Raw genomic sequence first — 25272 nt, 5'->3', positions numbered from 1 at the left:
TTAATACCGTCAACTTCAAAATAATAATAATAAATAATTAAATCAACCATGATTTTAAACTATGTATTATCAATATTCATTATTCCAAACATGAGAAAGCATTCAGCAAACATAACTGGAATCGAGCAAAAGGACTCGAAATCCCAACGGCCAAACCCGGAAGTGAACTGCCGACATTATTGACTCCAGCTGTAACGCAAATTACTTGGTTCAAACAAACATTCTAGTGCGACCGCACAAATGTGACGACTGTGCAAAAATGACTAAATAAAAGACACCACTGTTACAGAAAGGCTTTACACGCTATTTAAACTGCCGATCGCGAACGCAACAAACCGTGATTGAAACTAACTGTGATGCCGCTCTTTATACATTGCGCTAACTGTTACCTGTCAGTGGCAGACCCGCCCCTCTTAAAGTGCCAGAGTTAATCCATCAATATGGGTTTCCTTGGATGGAATTTATTAGATTCCTTCGTGATTTATGCGGTCCTTATACAAGGGATTCGAGGCTCTAATCCCTCATTGTGTCCGAGGACCGGCAATCCAAGGCCAAGGCCAAGGACTTGACTCTGAGGCCAAGGCCAAGGACCAAGGACTTGACTCCGAGGCCAAGGCCGAGGACCAAGGACCGCCCCTCGGTCCTCGAGGCCAAGGACCGGCTCGAGGAACACATCTCTGACACTCACACCAAGGGACAGTTTGGAGTGTTCAATCAGCCTACCATGCATGTTTTTGGAATGTGGGAAGAAACCGGAGTACCCGGAGAAAACCCACGCAAGCCCGGGGAGAACATGCAACCTCCACACAGGAAGGCCGGAACCTGGAATTGAACCCTGCACCTCTGCACTGCGAGGTCGACGCGCTAACCACTGGTTCACCGGGCCGCCCTTTCAAGATAGGATTAGCACTTCAAAATGTGGCTTGAAAGAATAGTTTGATGGTTTCAAGCCATGGTTATAATTACATTTAGGGGTGTCCTGATACAAGTTTTTCCATTTGCAATACCGATATTGGAGACTGATTGATATTATATCAGCAGGAATGATACATGCTTTCATAGTTGTGAGAATAAGTGGTTCGGATCATGCATGCATGGATGAATGGATGGATGTTAGATGAGACTTGATCCAGTGATACTCTTCAAACAAAGAACAAGGCATGAGGAAGTATGACCCATTTATTCTTAATATTTTGGTTACATAAATTTAACTTCAAACATGAGAATGTACTGCACTTGAATAAAATAGATACAAAATAAAGGAGAGGACACGGAGAATTAACCTTAATAAAGTCCACACAAACAAATTATACTCTGAAGTGCAAAATAACAATTCAAGTTTTAACTGTAGTAAACCCAAAATCAAATTTTCTTTACTTTGAGTATATGTTGGGACCGGAGTCTGGAATGTACAGGTTGTATATGATCTTTTGGATCTAGATCGATATAATCTGATACTGTTTTGTTGGCTGATATTGGACCGATAGCCGATATCAAATCAGTCGTGACCCCCTAATTGAAATTTGGGTTTTAATCGTGGGTTAGTGCTTCAAGTTAGGGTTTCAATACTGGGACAGTGTTTCCAGATGGGATTTGGGTTTCAAAGGAGTGTTCGGGTTTCAAGGTAAGGTTTCATTTCTGAATTAGGGGGAAGGGTATATGTTGGAATTTCAAATTGGGATTTCAAGACAGAGTTGTTGTTTCAAGTTAAGGTTTCCACTGAGCATTACAAGGAGCCTTTAGGTTACGAAGGACACTTTCCAAATGTCTTAGCAAGTTGAGCACAAAGCGAGCAAAGAGTGCGGCCCAAAATGTGATCAAGTCATCTCTTAAGTTGCTTGTTCTAGTCTTTACATTCCGGACAGTGAAAATTTTCCACAGCCTGATGCAAGTCACATTGCACCCGGCAGACAGAGTTCTCCACAGGGCGCATCAGCAAGTTGACTAACAGAAAGGATTGCTGCTCGAGTGATGCAGCGTTAAGGTCAGATAAGATAAAATAAGATAACCTTTATTTGTCCCACACTGCAGTCTACAGCAGCAAAATTGGGGGGGAGAAAAAAAAACTGTGTTTCATTGCACATCAGACATCAAAGTCGCATGCAAAGCCTTTCACGTGCTGCCGGCCAAAGCCGAAAGTCGCATGCAAAGCCTTCCATGTGCTGCCGGCCAAAGCCGAAAATTGATTTTAACTTCATGAAAGTTGGACACAATGCGGCTTGAAATGAGGAAGTAAGCTCAATCATTTTTCCAAATCAAGCCTACTTGCTGCTCATACTCGTTGCTCTTTCATTTATGCTTTTTTTTCATCTGAATGAAGTTCAGTTCATTTCAGCCTTTCTGCATGCCATTTTTTTTCAAGCTTGGCACGGTGAGGAGCACATCCTGCCAATGTATACGGAAGAGTTGGACGGCCTTTAGTGTTTCAAACCAAGATTGGGGTTTCAAAGTAGGGTTTGAAGATAAGATTAACATTTCAAGACAGGCTTAGGTTTTTCAGTCCCTCCGTGTTGGGGTTTCAAATGAGGGTTTCTGTGCTTCAAGCAAGACCTGGGGTTTCTAATTAGAGTTTCACTGATGCAGCAGTGTTAGATTTTTCAACCCAAAGTAGGATTTGCAGCAAGAGTTTCAAGGCTTAGGGCTGCAAATTACAAGTTTCACGTCACTCTTAGGCTTTCAAAGGAGGGTCTCAGGTTATGGTTACAAATTTAAGTTTGTATCCTGATTTAGGGTTTCAAACAAGCTTTTGTGTTTCAAATTAGGGTTGAATGGCTGCATTAATCGGAATGATTTTCCAAGCCAAGGTTGTAGTTTCAATCTGGCTTTATTTTCCAAACTAAAAGTAGCTTTATATTTGTTGGGCAAGGTTACACAATTGACATTGTCATTCAGGAACAATGGATTTATCCTTTTAACTCTTTCATTCCACAAGACGTACTTGTACGTCTTTTTAAAATTAGGCCCCGCCTACCAAGGACGCACTTGTACGTCTAGGTCTTTTTTTTTGCGTCATAGAGAGGAGGAGGGTCTGATGCAATCTGTGAATGAGAATAAGCCGTTTGCATTGTAAATCATGTAAAAAAGTGACCAGTAGGTGGCAGTGGTGCCTCACGTGCTTGAAATGCATGCTTTTACAAAGAGCTCTTTTTCTCAGTTTTTTTGCACAGGAATCGCCATTTTCATGAAACTTAGCCATTTTGTAATGCTGATTGCTGAAGAATGGAAAAAGAGAGAAACAATTTTTTTTCTGCTGAAAGAAGAGAGTCCAAACTTTATTTTGGTAGGCTCCATGTATATATAGCATTAGAACCAAATATTCTGTGGGCCTTGCAAGATCAGTCAAAATCCAGTAAAACGCTGGGATTGAGGGGGTTGCTCCAGTGAAAATGGCTGGGATTGAATGAGTTAATGAATGACAACTACCCCACAGTGAAATGTCATCATCCAAAAAGTTTCTAAAAGTCATCGATCTGTCTGTTGTGTCGAACTGCACTGTAGTCCATTATTGTAGGCATCACAACTCCAGCCAATTGATTAGGTACTGCACAGTCAAATCTTAATACAAGTCACCCTTTTCAAAGACTTCACTTCTGATTTAGCCCATCAAAAAGCTATTAATAGCACAATATTTTATGAGAACTGTTGCATGGAATTGCCCAGCATTTGCCTGGCGCTGAGTCCAGGGGGTACTCTGCCTCTCGCCCAACGTCAGATGGGAAAGGCTCTGGTTTTAAGGGCCTGTGTCACTGTCTTGGAGACTAGTTGACAATCTGATGGCGACTGAAGTCTCAGAGAGGTCTCCTGGACTAGTCGCAGTGAATTGCTACATTTTTCCGTAGACCGTTTGTTGGCTTTTTGAAGTCCCCAGCAGGTCTTGGCAAACATTTCTGGCGACGAGAGCTTTATTGTACCTGTCCTTGGTAAACCCTGTTGACGTAGGGAAAATGAATGATCTTTCTAGGTCTCCATTGACACGTTGGAGAAGTCCATTCCTCTCGGGGATGTCGCCGCGACTTCCATGCAAATTGGTCGCCATACGACATTGCCTTGTGAGACTGTGAGAGTGCAAGCAATATTTTGATCTCCAGAGTTGGCAGTGGACAGTCTCTGCATGTAGTTCTCCTGCATATTCCATGTTCAGCTGTGCTAAATTCTTTTGAAACTGTGTCCTTGACGTTTTTGGAGGATGTAGTTCGCCAGACAAAGCCATCTGGCTCCCCCTGCAACTCTCTTCCCCCGCACTTCTTTCAGGAGGTTTTCCCGAGTGTTGGCGCTTGGATATCATCAACAGCAGCCTCTCTTCTGCTATAGTTCCCCAACAGTTTAAACATGCTGTGGTCCAACCCTTGATCAAGAAACCTGGTCTTGATCCAGATGTGCTGTCAAGTTTCAGGCCCATTTCCAAACTGCCTTTCATTTCCAGAATTCTGGAAAAAGTGGTGCACATGCAGTTGAATTTTTTCTTGGACGAACATAACATCTTGGAGGTCTTCCAGTCAGGTTTCAAGACGATGCATAGCACGGAGTCAGCCCTGTTACACGTTTCTAATGACATCCTCCTGGCAAATGACGCTGGAGACCACGTGTATCTCGTTTTATTAGACTTAACTGCAGCATTTGATACAGTGGATCACAGTATTCTGCTGACTCGTTTGCAGCACTTGGTGGGCATTGGCGGCAGTGCTCTTGAGTGGTTTAGGTCCTATTTAGCTGACAGAACCTTTTGTGTCAGCCTTGGCTGCTCTGAGTCACGCACTGCTCCCCTGTCATGTGGTGTTCCACAGGGCTCAATTCTGGGGCCTCTGCTGTTCTCGCTGTATCTGCTCCCATTGGGTTCCATCTTAAGGAAACATGGTATTCCCTTCCACTGCTATGCAAATGACTGCCAGATCTATGTCCCACTGAGCAAGAAAGACGCCTTCTCATTAAGGCCACTCCTATCCTGTCTGGAAGAAATCAAAACCTGGATGGCACAAAATTTCTTGAAATTCAATGAAAAGAAGACAGGTGATATTGTTTGGTCCCAGTGGCCCTTGTACATCCCATCCTGTAGACTTGGGCCACCTGTCTCCTTATCTTAAGTCAACAGTCTCAAACTTGGGGCTTAAACTGGACAGTGATTTCAAACTTGATCGGCAAATTGGTGCCGTTGTTAAATCCAGCTTCTTTCACCTTAGACAGCTGGCCAAAATAAAACCTCTCCTCTCACATGAACACTTTGAGACAGTAATTCATGCCTTTGTCACATCCCGGCTCGATTACTGCAATGCCCTTTACTTTGGAGTCAGCCAGTCCTCCGTTAAGCGCCTTCAGCTGGTCCAGAATGCCGCTGCTCGAGGGAGCACATAACTCCTACTCTGGCATCCCTTCACTGGCTCCCCATACATTTTAGAGTTATTTTCAAGATTCTCTTATTTGTTTTCAAATCTCTGAATAATCTCGCGCCACCTTACCTCTCTGAGCTCATCCGCCCCTACACACCTGCCCGGCGCCTCAGGTCTGCAGACCAGACGTTATTAGAAGTACCAAGAACTAAACTGAGGCTCAGAGGGTATCGAGCCTTTTCTGTTGCTGGTCCCTCTCTCTGGAATGACCTCCCACTGAACATTCGGCAAGCCTCCTCGCTGCCCATCTTCAAAACCCTCCTCAAAACTCACTTGTATTCTTTGGCATTCGACTCAGCATGACTTAGATTTGTTCTTGGTTTTACTGTTCGGTGCTTTCTACTGTCTTTATTACCGATTTGTCTTACTGTTTATTGTGCATGTTATATTGCTCCATGTACAGCACTTTGTATGCAGCGATGGCTGTTTGAAAGTGCTCTATAAATACAGTTGACTTGACTTGACTTGTAGTTGATGATGTGTCCTCTGAGTGCGCGTTGCCTTGTCTTCCACGCACACTTGATAGTTTCCCCTTAACATGCAAGCGCTAATAACATTCTTATGAGTTTTGGGGCTCTAATATGACCTCATCTGTATTTAATGTCAGGAACTGCTCGGCTTCCAATGTGCACACTTGATTACAATGTTAAATGGATATTGTGGGCCAACAAATGATCCTTTGGGAGGCTCCTAATTGTTTGTAATCCTGTTTAGCTAAATTCCCCGAATGGCAGGACAAAGCAGAAAGTGGTTTGTGAGGATGACATGTTTTATAAGAACCCCCCCCCCCCCCCCACACACACACACACGTACATAAAGTGCACTGTGCCTCGCGGTTCCTGGAGCATGATGGATTATTGTGTCCGGCTGTCCATTGTGTAACTCCCTACTCATTCTTTGGAACAAGAAGGCCTCTGGTGCCACTGCACTATCCATAAGTGACCTTCATGTTGGGCATCTGCGGGGGATTGCTCCGTTAGCAAGGTTGGAATTCAAGACAGATGCTCTCTTGAAGTCCGTCAGGAAAGAAAAACAAACTAGAATCTTATCTCTCAGCAATTGTTAATTGTTTCTCGAAAGGGCACAAGCACAGGCATCCACGGCTAGCCGAGAGGCAACACCTTAAATTACAGTTTTATTTGTTTTATTTTGATTTAATTTTATAAATGATACTGTACACTGGCCAGACCTTTTGACCATGACATCACATTTAGCTCACAGTAGCCTAAGCTCAAACATTGTCACAGTAAAAACATATTTACATGTCGCTTGACCAAGGCAGAGTGATTGAGAAGGCCGGGTCACAGGCTTGAATGATGATGTTTTCTACCACCATAGTTCAAATGTTTGAAGTGTCAGTCGAAAAGATTGATGTACGCACAGTCACTTGGTACCATCTATTACATAGAGATTTGTCATATGTCTCAGCAGACTTGAATGCGTCATTCGTTGACAAGCCAGAAGGATTCCTCTATTCTCTAAAGTTTCCGGCTTCACTTATTGTGGCCTCTTCATTTCCTGTCCAACAGACTACTCTCGATTGGGCTTTCTACCATGAATAGACTCGGCTCTTAATCTTTAACACACTATTTTTAATGGGAAGTGTGGCTCGTATCCTTAATTAGTTCCTGTTTTTGAGGCCTGTGTCATCGGAAGTCTGTAATTGCATGAATGTAGCTCTGTAGTAGATTATGTCATCTTGGTCTTTTGACCTTAAGCAATCTTAATTTTGTATGACTGTAGTATTAATTGTTGTCATAACCCGAAGCAATGGCCATGACCGAAGAACCCAAAATAATTACATCTAAAAGTGAGGCAAAAGAGTAGCTACATATTTGGAGTGTGTACTGTTTAAATGAGAAGTGTATTTGACGATGTGTGAAAACGGTGTGGTGCAAAGTGTTTAAAAGTGCACAAACAAAGAAAATTAAATGATTGATGGATGTGGCTTAGCCGACGGGAGCAAAGAAAAGAGCGACGACAGGTCACCTGAAGCCACCATATGTGGTGGAAGTGGAGCGGCAGGCCTCGGTGCTTCAGATCACAGTGATTTTACCTGGCCAGTCCCAAGACCCCATAGAGAACAGATCTCATTATTTCCTCCATTAGACTTACACAAGGGGTGACACTATTTCTTTGGGTCTGTCATGCCAAGTCAACAGCTGACAGGAACAAATGTTGGTAGTTCTGGTGGCTTGTTGTGGGTGGGCCATGGCATTGTCAAAGCATGCTATTTTAAGACTGTTGCTATTTTTTTCTGGAAAGCATGACGTGATTCTATAATTAAATCCTGGACCTTGCATTGTGTTTTGCCCTCTTTCTGTCCAACAGGAAGAATATGAATCAGAATTTCTTGTCACTTTAACAGGTACAATATCATGAAAGCTGCTTTCTCCTCAGTTTCTTAGTGCAGCTGGAAAACTGAACGCCAATACAGTGCTTTACTGGATACAGTACTCTCATTGGAGCGTCAGTCAAAGGACACAGACAGTTTCTGTGCAAGGTTATTGTTTCTGAGAATCCTCATGAAACAGTCTCTCCGCTGTGCCTTTCTGATTCTGGCTCTGGTGTTCAACTTAGATTGTCATCGATACACAGAGAACCAGAAGTTGGAGACCCTCTCCATGAAGTCTGGACCAGTGAAAAGTGCCGGAATGGCTTGGTGTTCAGGGCCAGGTTTCACCACACGCACAATTGCTCCACCTCGTCCTGTTTATGAGCCACATCACAGTGATATCATCAATTAACTTGATGATCCTGATGCTGGGGTGAGTGAAAGTACAGTCATGGGTGTAGAGCAGGGGTGCCCATTACGTCGATCCTGATCTACCGGTAGATCTAAGACAGGTCCCAAGTAGATCCGAGGAGTGTCGAGGAGAAAACAAACAAACAACCATTTGTGTGTCTTTGTACATGTTAGTAATATATTTTTTGTGTTAATGTACGCTGCACCCTAATCATCTTATCAGTCTCATTTTCACCCCAAAAATATTTAAAAATAAAATAAAGCAGGTAAATCTTGAACTTACGGTGGAGCGTGATTACGTCACCGGAAGTTGTTAGCGCTCAGCAGTCTGCAGTTGCAGGTTGTGATCAGAGCTGTTGCGCTCTATCTTTTATCGTCATTATTCTCATTCAGAGTTTGCTTCGTGTACAATTCACCGAGGGCACGGGCAAAGAATAGGAATCTAGGAGGGCCCAGGGAAGCACTTTAAAACGGTACGCGTGAGCTATGATCGTTAACAGGCTGCAAACGTGCGTCGCATGCCTCAGTTTCAGGCTGTTTCTCATCATGGCGTGCGCGCGCGTGTGTGCGTGTGTGTGTGTGTGCGCACGCGTGTGCCGGTAAGGGTAGATCCCGGGAGGTTAGTTGATCGAAAAGTAGATCTTTGATCCAAAAAGTTTGGGCACCCCTGGTGTAGAGGGTGTAGAAAAGGGGGCTCAGCCGGTGTTAAAGGCGATGACAGTGGAGAGTGAAGTTTGGTGACGAGCCTATGGCCATATACTTTGTGGTAGAGAGAAAAGAGGAGCTTTTTTTTGGCTGTACACCACCTTCATCCCAGATACATGCTCATCTATGTGTATTAAATTTGAATGACATTCACAAGTTTTAGGAAAAGTACCCATTCCAGGATTTCAGTGTAGCCTGCACTATTGAGGAATCTTTGGTGTTTCCATGTTCATTCACTGTAAATATGTGGCGTGCCAAATGTCTGAATGGGTGGAAGCCTGTAATGTAAATGAAAAGTGCAAGTGCAGGCTCTTGAAAAAAACTTGTGTGCGAATGGGAAACTTAGTGATTATTTGTGGAAGCCTTACTGGACGATATTAAGATGATGATGGTGTTCTGCTTGGGTCGTGTGATGATGGCCGACTGACTGGTTAGAAATCTTGGTGAAGACTCGAGCCAGCTGAGATGCCGTCAGGACCTGCAACTTTGCTTGAGTTGCCCTTGGACAATGTGTGCCTCACCTGGTGTTTCTCCACTGTGAGGCATTGCTACTGTGCGGTGGGTGGTTATTATGTGGCAGCCTCTTTTGACTTAAACACTACAGACCCTCCTGCTCACTGAAATCTCATCAGTTGTTACTCAGCATCACCTTCTGTCTTGACATGTGCGCGGGCATCTGCAAAGCTTGTGCTGGGTGTCAGCTTGCCTGCATGTGCTCTACTACTATGTGTGTCCAAAGGGGAGAGTTAAGTGTCAAGGATGGCTGGAGCAAAATGTCTGCTGTGTGTGTCCCCTGCCGACTGACCGAATTTAGACGCAAAGTGACAAGCGTGCGTGCCCCTGATTCAGACTGACTCCCAAATCCACCTGCCATCCAGCTATAGAGTGCAACAGTAGATGTCCTAAACCTAAACAATCCTTAAGGCCACATGACAGCGGCTTGTTGGAAGGATGATGCAATGAGGAAACATTTTCATATTATTTTTAACTGACTGTTGTGCTTTTCTTTTCTTTTTTTTTCCCCCGTCATTGCTCGTCACTGTCAAGTAAAGCATCCTCTGCTTCCAGAAAACCGTGACGATGTGGGTGTGAATGGTTGTTTGTCTCTCTGTTTGTGCACTGTGACTGGCTGGTGACCAGTTCGGGGTGTAGGCTGCCTTCCGCCCAAAGTCAGCTGGGAGAGGCTTCAGCAACTCCCCGCAATCCTGTGTCAACACATGCAGATGTCTTTGTGTATCGATGACAACCTGATTGACAGGATGCATGTGTACTTGCGAGATTTAAAACAGGGCGACCATGTGTCTATTGTACAAAAGGCACACGTATATGAATGAGATTTCTCCAGTGTGATGATGAGGGTGGCGGAGGATTTGTTGCAGAGGAAATCTGGGTATGTTGTTAGAGATGAGTGGGCTGGTATTATAGGCCGCTGGAAGAATAAACATGCACAAGAATAACAAATAAATACCTGCTTTTGCTGTCATTTTGATGGAAGCACACATGTGATTGTCTCTTCATACTTCAGATCAGAGGTAAGATCGGGCTGCCCGAGCCCGAGCCCGAGCCGAAATCATTGGTTCAGGTTCGGGTCGGGTCGGGCTCCTCTCTCGCTGACTTTTTTTTTTCCGAGGCCGTCAATAGTTTTGGCCGCGAGAGACCGTGGTTCGCAAAAAAATAGAAGTCGCCTCATCACAACACGTACTGTACTAAACTCTTGCAAAGACAATTCAAAGAACTCATTCCTGTCTCTGTCTATGATCCACCCATCATTATTCTTTTTTGTCTCTCTGCTTCTCTCTCATATAGTGCCGCGCTAGATTCTTAATTCATTGAATACCACCCCTTTTCACTGGAGCAACCCCCTCAATCCCTCACATTTTACTGAATTTTGACTGATTTGCAAGGCCCACAGAATTTTCTGTTCTATGGCTATATATACATGCAACCTGTCAAAAGAAAGGTGAGACTCTCTTCTTTCAGCAGAAAAAAAAGTTTGTTTCTATCTTTCTCCGTTCGTTGGCAATCAGCATTAGAAAACTGCTAAGTTTTATGGGAAAGGCCGATTTTCTGCAGAAATCCAGAGAAAATGAGCTTTTTGTAAAAGCATGCATTTCAAGCATCATTTCAAGTTTTACACTATTTTTTGCTTTTGTGGCAGCTCAATAATACCTCAATAATGTGTTCCTCCTACAAAAGAACATTACAAATAATGTTTTTGTAGCAAAATAATTTATTTGCAGACAACAAAACTATTGAACTATGAACAAAAGTGCAGCTGTGGAGAAGATGGTTTTTGGCTTCCATCCAGTTTGTCACCACATCGATTCATCCCACCACGCCCAGATGCACGACCTATAAATTATAGAAACATAAAAAGTTGCAAATATATCTTGCTGCAGAGTGAGGTACAATAATTTTATTTACCTTTCTTTCCACCACCAAAGCGAGGAGTCGTCATCTTTTGGCTTCTGGTTGGACAATCTGTAATGTATAGATGTATGTACAATTACCACACTTTTATTTTTCTATTGTTTTTTATTGTTGCTTTCCACTTACATTTCAACATCTCTCACACACACATACAGTACATGCTCGCACACTGCTATTTACACCATTCATTCCACGTTGCTCAGCATCCAATTTGAAATGAAATGGAATATGAATTTAACACTGGTGGTTTTAGCAGAGCTGAGCGGACCAAATGTGTCCTGTTTTTTATTTATTTTTTTTAACCTATGGCGACATGCAAGTCAGCGCATATTTTCATCCACATCTACGAGACGCATCAACCGTACATAAATGATTAGTGTTACTGACAAATTTATAGTATTCGCCGTTTTCGCCGTCGTCTTTACGAGACCATTCCAACGAATCGCTGACGTGTGCCCGGCGTCGGCCATGCGAAGCAATGCAGCCTCTTTGCCGTCATCGCTGGAAGTCGCCGGGGAGACGACTTGTGGGCGATGTGGGGCATCGGGAGGTACAAAATGCTCTGCCAAGCGATGATCGCTGACGTGGATCAAGTTCATCTTCATCAGATGAACTCGAAACTCGGCGTGAGCTATGCGGGCTGCGTGTAGCACGCCATGTTTGTGCAGGCCGACGTTCGTTTGACGGGTGCTGCTTTCGATTAGTGACCGAAGCGTCATTTTCTCTTCCACACAAACACCATCTCCTTTGTTGTTTTGTTTCGGGGACGCTTTTATACCGAAAAAAAATCATTTTTAGTTAGTTATTTCCTTTTCTCCATCGTTGCTAGTTGCTCATGTTCCAATCCACTATCCACATACGCCCCTCCTTCACTGTACGCCCTTTCTATTACTTCTGCGCCGTGATCCTGGTTGATTTTTGCACCACTGCCACCCGATGGCCATTTTTTTGCTATTTAACATTGCCGTCAAGCCTAATCCTGTGGTGAGAAGTTGCATCGGACTCTCTTGCACCCTCCCCCATGAAAACACGTGATTGACGTATTAATACGTCATGGGGAGGGAACGGCTATGCGCTAATTGACGTATTTATACGTCAAAGGGTGTAAATGAGTTAAGGATGTACTGCTGCGGTAGTTTACGGCCCAATTTTCAACCCGTCAAAATGACAAACGGCCTTAAATTTTCCCCGTCCACTCTTAAAAAAAATCCGTCAATGATAGAAAATTGTCGGTTAATGTAACCTCTTCAGAAACAGAAATATAAAAGATGTAAATGTTTATACAGTCTTGTTTAACTTAGATTTCGTTCCAAAAGAAAGGCTTTGTTATCAGAAATCACCCCTCCTCCTCCTGAGTCCTCACAAATAAAATATGAAATGTCGGGTTTGCTTCGGGCTCGGGCCTTCAAATCAAGCTAAGTGATCGGGCTCAGGCCGGGTCGGGCTTAAATACCCTCGGGCCAGTTCGGGTCGGGCTCGACTTTTTTAGGGCCGATCTTAGCTCTACTTCGGTTTAATTGTTCGTGCTTTTTTTTTTTTTTTTTAAATCCATCCATTTTCCGAACCGCTTAATCCTCACTAGGGTTGCCGGGGGTGCTGGAGCCTATCCCAGCTGTCTTCGGGCAGTAGGCGGGGGACACCCTGAACCGGTTGGCAGCCAATCGCAGGGCACACAGAGATGAACAACCATGCGCGCTCACACTCACACCTAGGGACAATTTAGTGTGTTCAATCAGCCTGCCATGAATTTTTTTGGAACGTGGGAGGAAAAAAAACATGCAAATCGTACTGCCTTTTTTGTTACCATATCTTGTAAACAGACTTCAAACAGCTGTTGAAGTAAGAATGAGTGAATTCAAAAACTTGCTTTGAAATACATTTTACATGTTACATGCTATACATACTGAAAACCTGCAAAGCCTGAGCATGATGTTGTACTCACTTACGGACATAAAGGTCCCTATTTTTGTGCCCAGCGCAGGTCTAGTGCAAAGCGCTGTCCAACTGCACACGGGTGGAGTTTATTTTCTTTTGGTGTTTTCCGAGACTCGCACAGGTGGAGAAGAGGGTGTTTGCGCCGGGAGAGATCACAGCCGTCTCCTGGCCAATCGAAGCGGCTCCCCCCATTCCTTCCCTCATTCCCTTTAAAATCATGGAGGTCGAGGTTCACACAGTGCTTGACAATGCGGAAGCAGCAATTAATTCTGCGGTCCGTGCATGAGATTGGAACACACAGTGTGGATTTATACAGGTAAACTGTATGATCTCCAGTTGAGGATGATGTCATCAGCCGCACATGTGACATGTGGCATTGGAGACCGCCTTGCACCCTGTGCAACCATGTGATAAAGCGGATATAATTTTGTGACTCAAACATTTATAGGCATAAGAAAGATAAAGTAGCATTCATTTTTCCAGGTCATCGCAGTGGTATTTGGACAACAGTTGAAAGGAGTGTGGTTTCAGCTGTCCCCTGATGACCACCACCTTCATAGAGCCTGACTGTTACACCACAGGCAATTATCTTTCCCTTTGGCCGCGTGCTACGGGGCTTAGTGCTGATACATTTGGGCAGTCTGAGAAAAGGTCAATTCTTGGGTGTGTATTTGTGTGCTGTTTGATTCTATTGGTGAGAGACAACAGGTGTTGTGATTTGAGCATGACACAGTCTACTCGGAGAAAATACGGACATGACTTGTGACCTTCGTGAGGATAAAGCGGTTCGCATAATGGATGCATGGACATTATTGGTATTTTTTGGACTGGTGTTTGAAGCACTGTCGACCTGAATCAATTCTCTGTGTAAGAAGATGTATTTGTCCAATGCATAAGAAGCGAGGGGAAAGCAGTTGAACCGATCTTGGTAGATGAAGCATTTTGATGTGTTTTAAAAATAAAACAATAGTAATTGCTTTTACATTTTTAGTGTACTGTCTGCCTCAAGCCGCAATTTTTAAAATATGCTCTTTAATCGCTATGCAAAACTAAATTTGGAACGCAACCACATTCGCCTGACTATGGAAAACTAGACTGCATTCTAACAGTGTAGGCGGCCCAGTGGTCGACTGGGTAGCGCATCGCCCTCGCAGTGCAGAGGTGCAGGGTTCGATTCCGCCTCCGGCACTTCTGTGCGGAGTTCTCCCTGCGCCTGTGCGGGTTTTCTCTGGGTACTCCGGTTTCCTCCCGCATTCCAAGTGTGATGACTTTGGGCGAGCCGAATAAGGTTTTGGATCCCAATAATCGCAGATGTCAACAAGATCTCCGTAACAAACAAATAGTTTAATGTACAGTATATAATAATAATGGTTAACAAAAAGCGCTTGCATCCAAAAGGCAAGGGAACAAAAATAGAACCGAGTATGCAAAAGAAAAAAAACGTATAGGAAAACACGCGTGAAAAATCCAATGTATAAAATAAAAGTCTGCCGAGCAGAATAAATAGTACAGAGAAGCTTAGAGCGAAAAACACGACGAGAATGATTTCAGAAAAAGGTCAACGAGCGTGGAAGTAGCAATGCAATCAACAATACTCCGACAACCCTTTGACAGCCGAAGGGTCCTATATACAACGCCCCTTAATTACAAGATTGGCAGCAGGTGTGCAACCAGAAAATAAGCTCGGACTGCCACCTACTGGCCAGGCCGAACAACAGAACCCTGACACCAAGAACGTGCATGGCAGGTTCATGGAACACTCTAAATCAAGGGTGTCAAACTCATTATTGTTACGGGCCACATTATAGTTACCGGTTCCTTTGGTGGGCCCTTATGACTGTGAAACCATATATGGAAGTCAAGAATAATGGTTCATTCAACTATCGTTTAAGTTACTGTATTGAGGGCTTTGGTAACAAGAAAACATAAAATAGCTCTCGTATATATTACATACAAGAATTTGAAATGTTGGTACAAATTTTAGTAAGCATCATAGAAGTCAATATGTTTGATTTGCTTTCGCGGGCCACATCAAATGATATGGCGGGCCAGATCTGGCCCCCGGGCCTTGAGTTTGACACCTTTGCTCTAAATTGTCCCTTGGTGTGAGTGTGAGCGTGGATGGTTGTTTGTCTGTGCGTGCCCTGCGATTGGCTGGCAACCAATTCAGGGTGTCCTCCGCCTACTGTCTGAAGACAGTTGGCATAGACTCTAGCACGCTCGTGAGGATAAGCGAATTTTATTGAAGACATTTTAGTGGTGTTGTGAAGAGAGAAACAGGCCACTTGCCAATTCAAGTCTTCAAGCCAGTTAATGAAGGATTACGGTTTACATCTTGACCTTGTATTTAAACAGGGAACACACAAAATCATAAATTTTGACTATGAAATCACGGGCATGATTGGATTCAGAAACAAAATCGATAAAAAGCTCAGACCAGACAGTCATCTAAGGAGGATGACAAAGTAAAGAGCCAACAATCAAAAGTGACTAATTTTCAAGTGGAGGACAACTAAGTTTCAAGAAGAGGAATACACCTGGCTTCACATGAATCCAGTGTTTACATTTAAGTGTACGGAAAATCACAGTTTCATAATTAGCTGTCGTCCCAAACTTGGAAATCTTAGGCCACAAAAGCTCAATGTTTAACTCGTTGATGAGTTGTAGATATTCATATTGTTCTTTAGAACTGCCTCACTTCTAGTGAGGCAGCTTGGTGAAAGTACAGCCGCAGCAATCCTCAGGGGATGAAGGGTGTTGGGAAGGCGAGGGGAGTGACCACAGCCCAATATGAGTAGACTAATGTGGTGTGGAATTTGTGCCAGAGGGGCCATCTGGAGGGGATTTACTGAGGGAGGATGCTCTTAATTCCTGCCCTTGTATCTCCCCTGACAACAACCAATTCAACAAGTACTTTCTGTTGCTCTTTTCTGATTCTTCTTTTTCCATCATGTCAAATTTCACAGGGCCTCATTTTAAATGCACGCAACATTGATTTGATAAACCTATTTGCAATGATGTGTGTGTTTGAAAGCCATTCTGTGCTAATCTGAATTTCGGTAGTACATATCCAAATCTGAATCAAAATCATCTTTATTGGCCAAGTATGTAGAACACACAAGGAATTTGTCTCTGGTAGTACAGGCTACACTAGTATTGCAATAACAAGCAACTACTCAATTAAACAAGGACATCACGTAAAAGTATCGAAAGACTTTCCGTAATGTAAAAGTACCATTTTGCACCCAATGACAGCTGTGCGACAATGTTCAGAGTCATTGAGCAGAGATAAAGTGAGCAGTGGTGCAATACAATACTGTGACGGTTGTGCAGTTAGGGCAGATAACCATTTTTAAGTTACCAGTCACAGTAAATGTACAACTTTACAGTGTACATTAGTACAACTTTAGGTGTGCAATTATACAGAAATCTTTGAGCGCTTTAAAGTGTCTGATGCTGTAGAATATTGATCAATGACAATTGTTTAATGTAGCAAGCTGGCGCTACAATGATCAGTGCGGTAATATTGTTCCACAGGGGTATGCAAAATGCGAAAAGACACTCTAGATTTGAGTTTCTGTTTAAGGAGTTTGTTTGTTTGTTTGTTTGTTTGTTTATTGAACATAAAACATATATACAGTAATAATTTGACAGAAAATAAGGTAGATAAAAAAAGAAAGAAATCAATCTTCATACAACACAGTTATTATGTTCAAGGGAGTAGGAAGAAGTAAAAAACTTATCTAGTCCTACCCCGTTATGTGATTGTATCTAATAAATCATTTTTATATCAATCAGAAAAGAAAAAAGTAAGAAGAAAGAAGTCTCCATTAAGGCTCATACTTTACCCTTAACCGTGATATTTTTACAACTTTTGGTTTGTATCGGGATTATATACTTCCACACCCTGACACTCTTGTGTCAATTTTCTCTTGTATTCATAATGGATATTTCAATACCTTTCTCTATTTATCAACTTAGTTCTGATTTATCATTATATTTAATGTTTAGAATTGATCATTTTAACTCTGATTGATGTAGGTTGTTTGTACTATTTTTTTGAATTTGTTTTTGAACTCAGCAAGCGATGTACTCATTTTCAGGTCCGTTTCGAGATTATTCCACAGATTAACACCTTTGATAGATACACTTCTTTGCTTGATGTTTGTTCTTGTTTTGAGTTTTTTGAATAAGTTGGTACCTCTTAAATCATAGCTGCTTTCTCGAATTTCGAAAAACTTCTGAATGTTTTGGCAGAGCAGGTTATTGTGTGCTTTGGACATTAATTGGGCGATTTTAAAGTCAACCAGGTCATAAAATTTCATCGTATTTAATTTGATAAATAGTGGATTTGTGGGTTCCGTATATTTTGATCTATTAATAATTCGAATTGCTTTTTTTTGTAGGTTGAGAATAGGGAGTGTGTTTGTTTTGCAGGCATTTCCCCATATTTCCACACAGTAGGTCATATATGGTAATAATAATGAAGTGTATAATGTGTACAAAGATCTCTTATTTAGCACTTCCTTGGTTTTGTAGAGGATCCCTACGGTTTTGGCTATTTTTCTTTTTACGTTATCGATATGTGGCTTCCAACATAGTTTTGAGTCTATTACTAATCCGAGAAACTTGGTTTCATACGCTCTTTCTATCTCAATTGAGTTTACCATAATTTTAGCTTGGTGTTTGATTGGTCTTGTGCCAAAAACAATTAACTTCCATTTTTTCAGGTTAAGTGACAATTTATTTCTGTCGAACCAGTTTTTTAATTTGTTTAATTCGTTTTCTACGGTTGTCAGGAGCTGTTTCAGATTTATTCCAGAACACTAGATTTGAGTTTCTGTTTAAGGAGTTCATGGCAAGAAGGAAGAAGCTGTTTGTTTGTTTTTTGTTGGTTTTGGTGCGCATGGTTCGATAGCGCTTACCTGAAGGGAGAAGCTGGAAAATGTGGAAGTCGTTAGCAGTAAACGGTTTTTTCAGCCTCTCTGCATAGCTTACCTTTGCAATGTTAATTTCCTTTGCCAAATGGTTTCAGGCATGTTTGTACAGTGCCCGATCTCCGCTTCTAAAGACGGCCTCTTTCGCTTTTCTAAATTGTTGGAGTTCGGCAGTGAACCATGGCTTGTTATTGTTGAAGGAGCTGAAGGACTTTGTTGGCACGCACATGTCCTCACAGAAAACAAACGAAAGGACAAAAAAAAGGACAAAAACCAAGACAATATTGGGTGTGCGTAACTGAGGCAGCCACTCGCGCTGGCGCAATTTTGAACAGTCATCTTCTTTCATCAGATGACTGGCTTTTTATGTCCAAGCGCAAGCGTAAAAGAAGTCAAAGCGTTCGCTGATAGCATTACGAACATAAATTCACCGAGGGAATGTTTGTGAACGAGGGATTATGATCCAAAACAGCACTTTGCCTTCCCTGCCTTAATCCAGAATACCGAAACAGATTGTAGCTAATGTGGCTGTTGGACTTTGTCTAATGGTATAATACTGTTTGCTTCAAAGCTCTGGCAAGTGAGCAGATTATTGTGTTGTTTTCAGTGGCGCACATACTGTTGTAATCCCCAGTTAGTGTTCACACATCACAAATACATTTTGTAAAGTCACATTGTGGTCTGTGCCGATTGGTGCAATGAACTGGTTCCAAACCTTGTTTGTCTTGTGTACGCCCCGAACAGCCAGTTTGTCACCTGCGCTTTAGATCAATGAAAACCTTGCAGGCATGCTTATTGCTCTTCCTTTGAACATATTGAACAAGACACGACATTAGTAAACATGCCCGCTGGGGTTTTACATCCAAAGCCCCGTCATCATTTGGCTGATGCGGTTGCCACGGCAACTGCCCAAGCTGACTGGCAATGGCATGCCCCGTCAGTCTAATCAGCCTTGCCCGCTTTCCTCACTGTGAGCGGAAGAGTTCCATCGACACTTGAAAGCACAGTGGGGGAGAGTCTCCTGTTTTTCAAGCGTCGTCGTTGCTCGCGTGGACCACATGATTCATGGGAGCAGACAGAGGGAGGAAGTGACAAGCGAAGAGTGCATATGTGCACGTGAGAGACCGAGTGGGAGGACGCAGAGAAACAGAGAGGGAGGGCGGGAAGGAGAAGATTCCCTCCACTCAGTCCACTCAGAGCCAAGCATGTGGACGTCGTAAGTGAGCTGAAGGTGCGGATGGAACACGGCCGTGACGCCTACTGGAAGGAAAGAGAAGTGCGAGCCTGAATCAAGAGCTTAACTGCAGCGAGCGAGACAAAGGCTGTGAGTCATCTGCTCACTGCGCACCCTTCCCAGGGAGCTTTCCATGCCGCCAGTAAGTTTGGCTGCTCCACTTTACTCTCACACACACATGCACACGCACGCCGATGACGTCAGCGCATCCAGACGCCATGCTGGGACTTCCTAGCGCGGCCGCTTACCAGCTGGGCCGTATTATGTAATTTGTTGTGTTGTTGGGATGAAGCTGTGGCTTATTGCTGCTGAGCTGCAGGAGGTTGGACAGTACGTGCTCACTGTACAAGTGTGTGTGTTTGTGTGCGGAGTGCAGTGTGGGTTCTGTGTGCTGCGCAACAGTGGGCAAAATCCCTCACTCTTGACGTGATGAGTCTCTTTACGGACTGACAGAAGCAGACGCAGTGTCCTGTAAGTATCCTCTCTGGTCAAATGTTTTTGTTGTTCTTGGCAAGATATGCGCAGGTCTTTCAATGAACTGTAGCTTCAGTATTATGGGGGTACATTGCGGTTGTGCAGATTCTTGTACACATCACTGAGAGCTCCTTCAAATGCACACGGTGGTGCCCTGAGGTGTGAGTTTAATTTGTTCTGTGACTCAAATCATTTTGCCCCATTTAAACGAATGGAAATTGCATCAATCTGTTCCAGCCTCTCATGTCAAATAAGAAAAATAAGGAATGTGTTTACAAACAAGGAAAAATATCCATCTATAATACTGCACATAATTTTTAGGTAACCTTCAACCAGGAAAAAGCTTATTGAAATATAAACTCTCTCTTTAAGTAGCAACCTCACCAAAGGGGCAGCAAGAAGTTTACATGACATAACACATAAATATTCATACAATAATTACAAAGCTGTACAAATAAAGAGCATGATTTAAAAACACTGACAATGACAATGCTATTAAGTTCTTGGATTCTAGAAGTTCAACAAGGTCTGACAATTTTAGTTTAGCTTGCAGGCAGTTCTATGCAGAAGAAGCAGCAGAACGGACTGCATCTTTAGCCAGCTCTGTGAAGAAACCAGGGTTAGTATATTTTTGTACACATGTACTATACACAGTTATAAACACATATGAACATTAAAAATAAGACAATAAAAAAGTAAAAGGCAAACAAATAAAATCAACATTTCAAATTGAGAAAATGTTTTAAGTGAGGATTAAAAACAGGAAATGAATTTGTCTTGCTGTTTGTTAAATGCTTTTTACACAACTTCTGAAATGTTTCATATGAATTCTGGCAAATTAATGGCCAACCCACCTTTTTTTTTGTTTGTTTGTTTATTTTTTGGTAGGAAAACTGAACAGATGTACAAAAAACGCCCACTGTACAATACGAAAATGAGAAAAACAAAAACAGGTTGTACTGAACTTTGTTTTTATCCAGCAAGTGTTTCTATTAGTTTACACGTTTTCAGTTCCACTGATGTTGCGATTCACTGTAGATTATTTTTGATGGTTATGCGATTGTCACATCTTGTCATAATGGTGTGGCCGTTGGGTGTGTTATAATTCAGGACAGCCGATGCCTCTTTGCGTCCTTTGTGCTTCTCTCCAGTCTGGGTTCATCTTGTCTGAATGAAGCAGAATTTGCACTTGTTGTTCAACAGCCTGCTGCATGTTGACGATACATGCTCGCCTTCATCACCTGCCTTCTGAGGAGCAGCTTTTTTATTTACATCCTCAGAGACTCTCGAATGGGGCTGTATTGTGTCACCCAGCTGTCTATCATGCTGGAACTGATTTGTTTCAAGGGAAGTCCATTATGGCGCATTGACTATTTGAACGTGCGAAGGAGCATTTCTCAGCGCATGGAGCTTTGATTCATGTCTGTTATGCTTTGACAACCGTTACATACATTAGCTTCATTAGTGGCTACTGAGATCCGCACGAGCGGTAATTAAACTTCCCACTCCGCGTGAGCTCAACAACGAGGTGATTCCACGTCCACGCTGATCGAGCGCGTTGCGTGTTTGAGACGAACTCAATCAGTGGAACAAATTGAAAGGCCGCCGTGCGAAACTCTGCTCTTGTCAGTGTCAATGGAGCATCGGGTATTGATTTGTGGATCTGTGAGGCCAGAGCCACCGTGGTTGACATTGAATCTAGAGCCGAGGATTCATGACAATGCTATCGCTTACTTGTGTTCGGGGAATGTGCATGTCACCCTCTGAGCACGCAGATGTGGTGTTTGAAAACATAGCCTTTTGCTGTGTCCGTATTTGTTGCGAATCATGTCTTTTTTTGGGTTTTTTTTGGAGCTAACAATAAATAAGTCATGCATGAAGAGAATGCAACGCATCAGGCTCAATTGAAAGCATGCAATATGGTTTTAGTCATGAAAGGATTGTTTCAGTTCATTCCTCATTCATGTTTGTCATCCTACATTTTTTTGCATGATTGAATTTTGTCGGGTGGACTGAGTTATATAAATTGCATGCATACATGGATGAACAATATTGTTGTCATGGATTTAACAACAAAGAACAGACATGCTAATATAAAAAACTAAATTTGAATGAAATATCGTATATATTCTGCCCTTTTTTGAGGGCATTCAAATTTTGCTTTTAGCTTCTCTATTGCAAGAAATCCAGCAGTTTTCTAAATATTTTTAAACCTATGTTGCAGACTGCCATCTGAATTAGTTTATTCATTTTATGAGCTTTTGAAGTAGATGAGCTTGACTCCTTTGTTTCGTGGTTGTTGTTCCATAGCTTCGCACCTTTCACTGCAATTCTCATTTCCATCACTTTAATTCTCAATATTGGTCCTCCTGTGCCTTTCAACCTGTTGTTGCTTCCTCTTTTTTTTTTCAATTATATTTGTATTTGCCTTGTACATTGGTTGTAAAATTTAAAAACCAAATAAATAATGGAAATTCAATACCATATACTTTCTAAAGAATGATCAGAGGGATTCCCATAGCGATTGTCACAAATGATTTTCAAAGCTGTTTTCTATAAAAGAAATATTGGTTGTTTTGTAAGTTTTGCATGTTGATCCCCAGATTTCTACACAGCAGGCCAAGTCTAGAATAATGATTGTGTGTATAATATTAGCAATCCATATATTTCAAGTGTCAATTGTATTTGATGTCGTGCCTCGTTGGCTTTTGCTATTTTAAGATATTAACTTGTATCTGTTGCCATGACCAAACCAAAACAAGCACCTAATCAGACATGTGCGTGTTGCTGACTACCATCTGTTGCTAAATGAGAGCGATCTCGTCTTAGCTGACCCGATCGCGATCTACTCTGCTGACTGATGTTCTCTTGCGTCTGATTCCCGTTGCAGGAAACATGATGGGAGTGAGCCCAGAATTTGTGGCGCACTAGAGCCTCAGCTGTTCCAGCCAAAGCTTGCGCACAGCGCCGTGACAACCCAGAAGGTAGGCGGCCATTATAAGCAAATAGAACACAAGAGAGTTCATTTGAACTACACTGGTGCCTGGAGGGAGGAATGACACAACCAGCTAAGCTTTTTTGTGAAGTTATCGGTCATTTGGCTGATTTTTTTTTTTGTTTTTGTTTTTTGCGTTGACTTTCAAGTTCAAACTAAACTTATGAACGCTGTCAGGCGTTAGTGAAATCAACGCACCTCCCCGACAGCAGCGTTTTGGCAAATAATCACATAGATTTGGAAAGCCTGATTAGTTTAACGCTAACAATGCAAGAGATGCTCACAGTTATTATCTGTATTTGCAGAGATGCAAGACCGCACAATACTCACAGGCATGTTTATCCACTATGAAGAGTGAGTAATATAGCAGAGTCTCTTACAGGAAAAGTGGAAGAGGTACGATGATTGATGCGACCTCCCAATGGCCAAAGCGGGTGCACAAGAAGGATCAGCAGAATGCCGCATTAAATCATGATGCTCAAACTCTTTAATTAATTCTGTTTACCAATGTAATTACTCCTTTTTTTTTATAAAGTACAATTTCAAAGAGCACTATTTTCACTTTTATTTTTTATTTATCATTTTTGCGGCTCTGTCTGTAATGGGTTAGTAGCATTTCGATTCATTTCACTAGGAAAGGTGATTTGAAAGAGGAATGTTTTGTGTGAGGATAAGCACCGTTAAATTTAAGTCACCCAATTTAAAAGTGTTAAAAAAATAAATATTTGATATGCAGCTCTGAGCAGCGAGCTTATTAAAATCTTTACTAATAGATCATATGAATAAAATTTAGTGTCAGCAATCATTTTTCCTTTTTTTTTTTTTTTAATTAGGATGAGATGGTATTGAAACTTTTATTAGTGCATATACAGTACATATAATTTTGGCTCGTCAGTGTATTTATTATTTCAAGCGTCACACTTCATATCAGATCCATTTCCTCGTCGTTGTGCTGCCAGACAGTACGTCTTATCATTAATAACCAGCGACTGGCGTGGGAAAACTGCCAGGGATATTTTGGGAACGCAGAGCGTGAAAGAGCTGAGCTCCGTGGTGATTAAAAGAGGATACAATCTCATTCGCGTTGGATTGATTTCATAAGGTCCCTCCAACTTTGGAAAGGGGCTTACGCGACTGACTTGATCTAAGAAGAGCTGCGGGAAGAGAGGGAGAAAAATTAAAAGACTTTTGGATCAAGTTGTTTCACATTCCTGATGATGTTGATGGACTTGGTGCCATCTGTAGGCTCCTCCGACAGTTAATCTGATTTTAGAGGAGAGATTTGGGGACTTTTGTGTCACATTTATTTCGGAGTGCCCAAGTACGCCTAAAGTGATTCCCAGAAGCCTTCAAGGTTTAGATCATTTAGTTAGTTGGGTTTTTTTGTTTGCCCCCCCCCCCCCCCCCGTATGTCCTATTCAAAGTAGTCTTGGGTGATATGGAGAAAAATCTTTGATCATTATACAGGCCATTTTACGTCACAATAATGATACAACAGGATATATTTTCAGTTATTCTACAAATAAAAATATACAGCACTCTTTGACTGCTGACCTTTTCTCACATTATTTTTAAGTGACATTAAACATACTTTTATCAAATGAGAAATGCATCCAGTATTGCTGCTATATAAAATTATCAAATGTAAACAGAAGCACAGTAGCCTACAAATTTGTTCACCAATGTGGATATCAATCTAAGAGACATAAAAAACGGTTCAGAGAAGTGGATTAATTAAAAAAATAAAATGAAAAAATGAGCGCAAGTGTAATGTACTTTTGAAAACATTTACTGTATTCTGGAGATCTCAAAACAAATCACATTTGTGATATTTTAAATATTAAATATCCTAAATGCATCTACTCTCTGAAATGCTTATTTTCAATATTAAAATATTGATCTATAATCTTCTAGGCCACTCCTCCTGCCTGTCTGACAGGACGCCGTAACATTTATTGTTTTGTGATGCGTGAAGCATTATTTGTCATTAATTTTCTCTCCAGACACTTAAATTAAATTGCCTGCCATTTTGCTGATCAAAGACGGACACGCTCCGCTTTAATGTGGTTCCAGAGAGACCTCTGTGAAGTGTACTCAGTCACCCAAGCACTTTTAATTCCAGTCTTTCACGATAACATTCTGATAGCTAAGCAATTAGCATGGCTTCTCCGGCTCTCCTGTTAATTACTCCTTGTAATCACTTCGTGAGAGCGAGACTTGGAAGAAGTGTAGCTTATTTGCCGCCATGCAGGCGAAATGATGCCGTGACTTCTGAGTTAGCAGCGAAATAGCAATGTGTTTAGCAGGCAGCAGTAGCCAGTGGGTGTGTACTGTATTGCAAAGCTGGCTATCGCTAGCTCCTGCAGTGTCTCGTCTCGACGTGTCGGCTACCTGCATGGAGGTGACGCCAGCATCCCAGCAAAGCTTTTTGT

At 42.2% G+C, this 25272-nt stretch overlaps 1 protein-coding gene across 14 annotated transcripts in view; it reads left to right on the top strand.

Annotated features, from left to right (window-relative positions):
• The window catches only part of rap1gapa (RAP1 GTPase activating protein a), a 96538-nt gene that overhangs the window by 29489 nt on the left and 41777 nt on the right, over window positions 1–25272 (top strand). For 10 of the 14 annotated variants that reach the window (XM_086124018.1, XM_086124010.1, XM_086123916.1 and 7 more), the window contains exon 3: window positions 22736–22829. Coding sequence is in view for 7 of the 14 variants with exons in the window: in XM_086123916.1 (XP_085980042.1) it covers window positions 22736–22829 (94 nt within the window). In the remaining 7 variants the exon portion in view is untranslated. Of the gene's footprint in view, window positions 1–19326; window positions 19514–19560; window positions 19843–22735; window positions 22830–25272 lie in introns of those variants that run through there. The other 4 variants (XM_086124002.1, XM_086123970.1, XM_086123952.1 and 1 more) reach the window with 3 other exon arrangements.

Source organism: Hippocampus guttulatus, chromosome 1 (assembly GCF_054856545.1).
Source record: "Hippocampus guttulatus isolate MCC_2025c chromosome 1, RoL_Hgut_1.0, whole genome shotgun sequence".
In the NCBI taxonomy this organism is placed as follows: domain Eukaryota; kingdom Metazoa; phylum Chordata; class Actinopteri; order Syngnathiformes; family Syngnathidae; genus Hippocampus; species Hippocampus guttulatus.
This window is presented reverse-complemented; position numbering and strand designations above follow the sequence as displayed.